An 8,869-nucleotide genomic window follows, 5' to 3' on the forward strand; every position below is an offset into this window, starting at 1 on the left:
CCTTCAAAATGCTCAACTGGGGAGAGACCTTTAGGTATCACTGCAGGAGATAGGGACTCAATCTTTTTCCAGATTAAAAGGTAAATTTTTCTTCTTCTAACGAGCACTGCAATCCCGCTAAACCACCAATGCTGGTGTAGGGATAGCACGTCCACATCTGCTAGAAGACGGAGAGATACTGGAGAGCTGAGGTCACTGCAGGGGTTTATCTAAGGTGACGTCACCCTTGAAACCTGACTCAGTCTCCATCTGCTGGCAGGGGAGCACATAACCCACTGGTCCTGAGTCCATCTGGCTACACACCAAGAAATTTTTGTTTTCTTCATGTGCCCTTGACTCGCCATATGACTTAATGCCAGCCCCGGAGCTGGTGTTAAATCTTCCGGGTTAAAAAGGATGCGTTGGGCGACCAGCAATTTTCTGCATGGCAGGGTAATAGCTAATAGCCTCACATACATGGAATTTACACATGATTAACACGTGCTACGTGCTTTTTTAGGCATACATTTTGGATGCATTAAACCCCTTTTGGCAACAGGCGTTACTCTAGTGTGTCCAAAATGCGCGTCCAGAGGGTAAACCTGTGCACTATGCTGCGCACGGTTTATTGCATCGGCCCCTCAATTTCATTTGCCAATTGGATGCCCAGTCGCCCGTTTTGCAAGGTCCTCTTGGAATTTCTCACAATCCTCTTTGTGATTTAACAACCATGAATAATTTTGTGTCATCGGCAAATTCGATCACCTCACTTGTTCCCATTTCCAGGTCGTTTATAAATATATTAAAAAGCAGTGGTCCCAGAACAGATCCCTGGGGCACTCCAGTATTCATCTTTCTCCATTGGGAAAAATGTATCATTTAGCCTTTACTCTCTATTTCCTATCTTTTAAGCAGTTGGCATTCCGCAACAGAAGTTGTTGTATTACTAATAATGGACTAAAACATAATCAGGACCGAAAGTAACTACACTTAAAGACAAAGCTGAAAATCAGATGTATAAAGATAATGTGAAGTACATATTTTGGATGCTAGAATCTAGGCATTAGTACTTTATCCATACAGGGATAAATAAACTGAACCAGTCAGAAGATTGTCTCAAAGCCAAAAACAACCTGGCATCCTTTATAACAAAAGTGATTTCCATCATAACCATGAGAGGACAGCCCATTGCAGGGGGAACCATTGGAAGCAGCTCGTATGTTGGTTTGCTAACAAACAGCTGAATTTCTCAGCATTTTGTTGCTGACATGACAGCTTTGCTGCCGAATAGTTGATATCAGGGTTTAAATCACCCGAAAATGCAAGGATAGTGCTCCAAGCCCAAAAGTCCCCTTGCAGTTATTTGCGCAGGATCTGACCTGTAGGGAAACAAAAACAATCCTGTGTGTCCCCCGAGTCTCTTCAGCTGCTTGAACCCAACCCACTTCTCACAGGAAAGCAGAAGAAAACATTTTTGCTGCTCAACCCTGCAAAGAGCAATGGAAGACTGGGAAAGCAGCGGAGTTTGGAGACTGGTCAGGTGGTGCTGGTGGCATCACTTCCAGGGATGGTCTCATCCTGCAGAAACAGGGAAACACCATTGCGTCCAGACTTGCGGGGAGCGCAAATTATTCAAGACTAAAACTAAGTGGAGGGTATTTAAGTCAGTTGGTTAATGATGCCATACACACAGAAGTGTCAAAATGCCACAGGAAGCAGGAGGAAAACTGTATCAACACCAATATTTGCCTTCTCTATGGAGTCAGATAAAGATGCAACAATCAATTTTGTAAGAGAGCCAGTTTGGATGCTTGTTTTTTGTATTCATGTGTAGGTTTTGGAAGGGAATGTAATTTTTAATGTTACAAGATTCTCACAATTATAGGGCTTTTTATATTATTGCATTCTCCATTTACATATCATGTTAACCTTCTGAGGCAGGGAAATATTTACAGTACCTGAGGGGGGATATGATAGAGGTCTTTAAGATCATGAGAGGTCTTGAACGAGTAGATGTGAATCGGTTATTTACACTTTCAGATAATAGGACTCGGGGCATTCCATGAAGTTAGCAAGTAGCACATTTAAGACTAATCGGAGAAAATTCTTTTTCACTCAACGCACAATTAAGCTCTGGAATTTGATGCCAGAGGACATGGTTAGTGCAGTTAGTGTAGCTGGGTTCAAAAAAGGTTTGGATAAGTTCTTGCAGGAGAAGTCCATTAATGGCTATTAATCAAGTTTACTTAGCTAATAGCCACTGCTATTAATTGCATCAGTAGCATGGGATCTTCTTAGTGTTTGGGTACTTGCCAGATTCTTGTGACCTGGTTTGGCCTCTGTTGGAAACAAGATGCTGGGCTTGATGGACCCTTGGTCTGACCCAGCATGGCAATTTCTTATGTTCTTAAGGTGAGTTACGTTACCAATGAAAAGGAGTGAGCTACATTGAAATATATAAATAAATCATGTTATATCTATATTGATAGTGTGTATGTTATGCTATTTGGCCTATTTTAACATGCATTGGTTGTGAGTTTTGCCCGGAGAAAGGCATGAGAAAACTTATAATTACATGTGGACACAGAGCTCCACCAACACAATGTTTCCCCCAAAAATGTACTCAAAACATTTCTTCCCTAGAATGGAGGCCCACCAGCTTTATTCCTGACCCTATTGCGAATAATTATTTCATTCTACAATCATAGTGATGCATACAAAATACCCTAATTCCAACAATAGACAATGCATGGGAACAGTTCACTGCATTAGAGAAAATTATCAGCACCTAAATCTATTGCAGCAGGTAAATCTGCTTAAAATGCGGCCTGAATAGTCTTCCTCATTTTCCTATGTGCCAACTGAGGGTGGAGACACATGGGTTTTGAGTAAGAGAAAAAAGGTTTTTGTTATTCGCAAAGTCACTGCCTTACTACTGGACTAACAATACATCTTCATGTAATGAAGTGACTAACATATCACATGACTTTATCCTTACTGTTTATTCTTTGCTTCTGTTGTGCAATTATTGGCATAAGATTCAAAACCTTAATGAAAGACAATGATAGGAAAGCAAGAAATACAATCAAAAACAAACGTTCCAAGTGACTGCAACAGTGACCCTCCCCACTGGAGGTGCAACACATCAGTGACCAGTGACCTCTGCCCTGCCATGAATCGCCTTTGGCTCCTGGATACTCACTCTGTGACCTGCACTCCCGTGGCACTGTTGGAGCTTTCACCCTCCACACACAGTGAGAAACCCCTCTTGCCATTGCTGGCAGCAGGCATAGAGACCATGGTTAGTATATATGGGAGCTGCTCGTGCACTGAGCTGGTGGAGAGTCGATCGAACATTGGCGCCAAAACAAGCAGGTTGTGGCATTTCCCGCTGAAAAGAAAGAGAAAAAAGTAAAATGTTCATCTCCTGGTGCCTGACCCGAGGACATCAGATCCTGGTGCCTGGCATTGGGGGGAGAATCAGTTTTCAAACTGACATAAGGGAAAGCACATTCTTATCTTGGTACTTGGCATACGGCAGCAGGTTTCACCAACTATACAGAAGTCACAGCAAAGCCGAAGGAATAAATTAACTGCCCCACCCCCAAGTGCTAAGACAAGCAGCAGAAACATGCCACTGCAGACCTCTCTCACCAGTAGAGCATGGAGTGTTGCACCAAGGCATATGTGTCACCATCTTCAATGATGACTTTGCAGCTCATGCAGGCAAAGCATTCTGGATGATATTTGTAATCTCCAGCCACCTAGAGACAAAAAGACGGGTCAGGGTGCCAACCACCATGTGATGCTGCTCAGTTTACACAATTTCTTCCTCCTGTCACTCCCCTTCTACATTCAGGTAAAGGAGCAATTAAAAGTTTCTCTTAAATGCTTGACTTGTAAGGATACTCAAAATTAAGACCCAAAGGTGGGAAGCAAGAGAAAATCAATATAGAAAATATAAAACTTGCTACCTATAATTTCTCTACCAAATGAAAGGTTATCGTGCTGATAAGCTCTGTTAGTTCTTCCGAGCTTTGCACATCATTCGGTGGCCGGGTATTGTGCTGTATGATATACTGTTGCAGTCCAGGCGGATGAATAGTTTAATCCGGTACTCGAAGTACTTATCTTAGAATCCACTTGACATGAGGGTTCTTGCTGTCCGACAACGCGTGGTTTCGGGGTAGGGACACCCCTTCTTCAAGGACCCGACTTAGAATGGAACGCGCGGTGTCCCTACCCCAAAACCACACGTTGTCAGACAGCAAGAACCCTCATGTCAAGTGGATTCTAAGATAAGTACTTCGAGTACCGGATTAAACTATTCATCCCCTGGACTGCAACAGTATATCATACAGCACAATACTCGGCCACCGAATGATGTGCAAAGCTCGGAAGAACTAACAGAGCTTATCAGCACGATAACCTTTCATTTGGTAGAGAAATTATAGGTAGCAAGTTTTATATTTTCTAACTTGACTTGTAAGGATGGCATTATAGAGAAAGAAACTATATACAAAGAAAAACTCCGCCATTGCAAGAATCTGGCCATCTAAGGGGCAGGTCTAGTAGCACTAGGCACAGCATTATTTGAAGCTAAGCACAGCATCTAACCACGAAGAACTTTAAGTCAGAGAACCACAAGACAAGTGAAGCAATGAATACTCTCCCATCCCTGGCTTACCCACTGCCCATAATCTTTAGATTCTGCATTTGGACCCCCCCCCTCCCCCCAACTTGGCCAAGCCTCACATGGATACAATGCCCTGGTGCCCAGTTCTACAGCCAAGTCACAGCTCAGTAAATACCACTCTTATACCATAAGAGATAAACAGCGCTGTTCTCGGTACAACATCTTCAGACATCACAGATCCAGGTTCTTTATTTATATCTGATGCGGGAAATGAAGTAAAGGTTATGCGGCATAAAGCACTAAATGCCTAATTTTATAAATCCTTACTGAATTATTTCAACATTTTTTTTTAACTGTAGGCAACCTTCAGGACATATTGCTATGAAACACTTAATCCCCCTAATAAATGCCTTATTGTTACCGAATACTACTGGCACCACCTATGTAATGTACGACCCATTTTTTTTTACTGGTGCCCTATTGTAAACTGTTATGATGGTGAATAACTTAATGACGGTATATAAAAAAACTCTTAAATAAATAAATAAAAATAAATCTGGATGTCTGACTGCACATGAGTATTTCCATGCTCTACACAGTCCAACTGCACCGTGGTACACCTAGCTTAGTGTGTGCACGTACCATCACTGGGCCTGTCATCAGCAGGGAGCAGCCATGACATTGCTCACCAAACTTCAGCCAGAAGTCCTTGTGGCAGTACAGTTTACCATCTTTCTGGTAATAGAAGGTAGTGAGAGAATCCTGGCACTCTGAGCACCTAGCAGAGAGAGAAGGAGGGGTACACATCAGGAGATGATGAGAGCAGTACTAGATGTGAGAGCGCATGAGAAATCCATGGAAACATTAGGGATGATACAGCCCAAAAGGAAGCAGAGATTAGGCCAACAGTGGCCAACCCTTCCTTCCAGAGGTTCCCTTCAAGGCTGCAAGATTTTGTCTCTGGTGGAGAGGTGTGTGTGTTTTGTTTTGGGTTGTTTTTTTTTAATATATTTTCACATTGTTTAATACTTTTATTTTGATATATTTTTTATTATTGATTTTAATTTTTGATAGCTTATCAACCAAGTGGTGGTGTAACTTTTTAGTAAATTCTTTAATTTTGTACTTGGCATGTCACCATCAAGGTGATAAACACCATCATTACTCCTCCTTTGAATTTGATGGTATATCTGCAGATGGTATCATTTTGGATTTTAAACTGTTTTTACGTTTGTAGTTCTGCTATTGGCTACCACTTTTTTTTTGTCAATATTTTTTATTTTTATCTTCTGTATTTAGCATCAGAAATTAGCTTTTCTGCTGTCCTGATATTCTTGCTGCCAGTTTTCCACTTCTCCCCTTGACTTTTAGGTAAACATCCTGTGTCTATTTGGCTTGTTTGTTAATATGGTATTTCCTTATGCAATCTTTTATACTGAATGAATGTTTTTTTGGCACAGTTAAAATTTGCTGTCTAGTTTTAATACATTTATTTTAATTGCTCACCTAGATGAAACTAGGGAACAGACCTTTTCCTTAGCCAGCCCAACCCTTTGGAACTCCAGCCCTAAAGAAATAAGAAACCTGAAAGAGCTTAAGTTCTTTAAGAAGGCCCTAAGAGACCCATCTATTTAAGAAAGCATTTGAATGTTAAAGCCAAAACTGCCTCCATCTCGATGTCACCATGTTATTTTGTTTTTAATTGTTACTTATGATTAATGTTGTTTTATTATTGCTAGTTTAATGTGAATAATTATGGATGTTTTGATGTACCCAGCCCTGAATGAAGGAAGGGCGGGTAAGAAATGCTTTAAAATAAATGTGGTATGCATTTTGTATTTTATACTTTATATTGTATATCTGATTTTTTTTATTTGTTTTTTTATGTTTTTAGGTACAAGAGGATATTAATTAAAAACTTTCCCACCCCTGATGCAGATCTATATGTTGAAACATGGCAGTGTCGTGTTTCTAGGATTTTGATTATATTGCAATATAGGTTCTTATAATTTGAATTAGTATTAAGGTTTTTAATTTAATATTTATTTATTGTGAGTTTTTATGATATTATTTTGGATTCTGTACCACTCCTATTTCTCAGGTCAAAAATAAAAATTAATTATTAAAAAATTAAGTTGATTTTCAGAATTACAGAAGACATTTGTGAGTAGTTAAAAACCAAGCCAAAGACTTGGAGAGATGTCAGACTCCAGAGATAAATTTAGTTACTCTGCTATATTTTCCTCTACCTTTGCAACTGGTCAGATGCATTGGTAGGATTTTCCTACTGTATTTCACATTCTCAATGTATGGAGATCTGTGCAAAAGCTTTTCACAAATCAGTTTCCACATCTACCTATTCTCTTTATAGGATACCAGGGCATTAATTTCTTTTATATTCAAAAGCTGACTACATTCAGTTTTGTCAGTATTTCCCTGCTCCTAGAAGGCTCACAATCTAAGACCTAGAATCATCATTTTGCTATAAATTTTATATGAATAGTGCCCGCGATAAAACAAGGGGCGTGGTTAGGGTAATTTTTTAGGTTACAGCAACGCACACTGCTCCTGGTGAGAGAGACTCTTTATAAAGTTCTCATATTAGTCAACTATTTATACCACTGTAGGAGGTTTTGGTGGTAGGAGGAGAGTGCATCAAGCTAGGGTGAAAGTACATTGTACAAATCTCATCTTTGTGTTCCTTTCCTCGCTCCAAATCACATCAACTCTTCAACAATGTGTACTGTGCTGTTCGTATCTGACTGTGCATGTAAAACTGCTCCCCAAACCCTAGACCACCACCAAAACCTCACCTCGAGTTACTAGTTTAACTATTTTATACTACTGTAGAAGGGTCAACTAGTATGTGTGCCACCCCAGAGGCTCTCCCTCTCCCCTAACCCCTCTTCTGCCCGAAACAGGATTTGCAATAAATATCACAAACCCTGTTTTGGGCATAATGCACAGCATAAAACCAGGGACAAAGGTGTAGTTACTTCTGGCATTAAAATGTGTAATAATGTGCGTTACGCTATTGCAGTCAACGTTAAACACCCCTCATTTTCATAAACTCCACCTAAACACCTCCCTTTTGACTAAAATTTAAAAATTTGCATACATATCTCATGATAAGTTATGGCATTATTGTGGGTGTTAGGGCCTTAACGCCTGCGATAACACTAACGCGATTTGAAAAATGACCCTGTAAGTACCTGAGGCAATACAGGGAAAAGTGGCTTGCTCAAAGTCACAAGGAGCATCAGCAAGATTTGAACTCTGGCTTCCCTGATTCAGAGCCCCCTGCTCCTCTTGCTCATAATCTGGGGCAAAAATAGCTCAATTATGACACTGAGAAACATTTAAATCTTTTTATTATTATTTAGATAGGATTATTTTTCTCCTATATGCATCATTTAATTTCATCTACCATTTAGATGCCCAGTTCCCCAACGTACAAGCAAGGCAAGTTAGAGGGAAGCACTCACCGAAAGCAGCAGCTGTGCCAGCAGTCATCCCCCACTCTCACCAGAGGGTCTCTAGCAGCAATGTCACCAGCACATCTCTGGCAGCTCCAGAGCTCCTCACCTACACACAAAATAAAAGGCCAATGAGACTAGGAGAACCGAAAGGGGAGTCCGGGGGAGTCAATAAAAGTCCATAAACTATCAATCAAAAGGGAATAGCCACTGCGTGGTGCTGCACTTAGTAGCATGGGATCTATTTAATGTTTGGGTACTTGGCCTCTGTTAGAAACAGGATACAGCACTTCATGGACCCTTGATCTGACCCAGTATGGAAAACCTTGTCTTCATATATTGCAGACTGGAAACGAATACCCACCACCCCGTCCTTCAGCAGGAAGCCAGAACTCCCTCATTACTACGAGCAGCGGCTAGTGAAAGGCCTCCGCTCACCTGGCAAGGGAGGAGTAAGGGCGCTTGGCTCCATGGCTTCCACCCGGAGACTCCCTCACGCGTCCCTACAGCGCCACTTCCGCCTCGAGCGCAGATCGCCGCCCTCCGACAGCGACGTCATTCCGTGAGACGGCGTCCTCGGCGATTGAAACTACACCTAGCACGAGAGTACGGCTGGCCGACCACGTCCCTTTCCACTCTGCGCGCTGCTGCAACTCAACACCAGCTTCTTACGCAGGGCGCGCTCACAACCCCCTCCCCCTTGTTGGCATCTGGGAAGAGCCTAAGGTTTACAGGGTAGGTAAGGGGTGAAGCGGATTCGGACTATGCCAGCGGAAGA

General features: G+C 41.6%; 1 protein-coding gene across 3 annotated transcripts in view; it reads right to left on the bottom strand.

Annotated features, from left to right (window-relative positions):
- LIMK2 (LIM domain kinase 2) overlaps positions 1–8,726 on the bottom strand; it is a 45,668-nt gene extending 36,942 nt beyond the window's left edge. Inside the window, exons 1-5 of one of the 3 annotated variants that reach the window (XM_029619568.1) lie at positions 8,530–8,722; positions 8,101–8,200; positions 5,258–5,393; positions 3,634–3,743; positions 3,182–3,370 (exon numbers count right to left, since the gene is read on the bottom strand). In XM_029619568.1, the coding sequence (XP_029475428.1) occupies positions 3,182–3,370; positions 3,634–3,743; positions 5,258–5,393; positions 8,101–8,200; positions 8,530–8,563 (569 nt within the window). In that variant the 5' untranslated portion in view covers positions 8,564–8,722. Of the gene's footprint in view, positions 1–3,181; positions 3,371–3,633; positions 3,744–5,257; positions 5,394–8,100; positions 8,201–8,455 lie in introns of all 3 variants that reach the window. The other 2 variants (XM_029619567.1, XM_029619569.1) reach the window with 2 other exon arrangements.
- Between the last annotated feature and the right edge of the window lie 143 nt (positions 8,727–8,869).

Source organism: Rhinatrema bivittatum, chromosome 11 (assembly GCF_901001135.1).
Source record: "Rhinatrema bivittatum chromosome 11, aRhiBiv1.1, whole genome shotgun sequence".
NCBI classification, from domain to species: Eukaryota; Metazoa; Chordata; class Amphibia; order Gymnophiona; family Rhinatrematidae; genus Rhinatrema; species Rhinatrema bivittatum.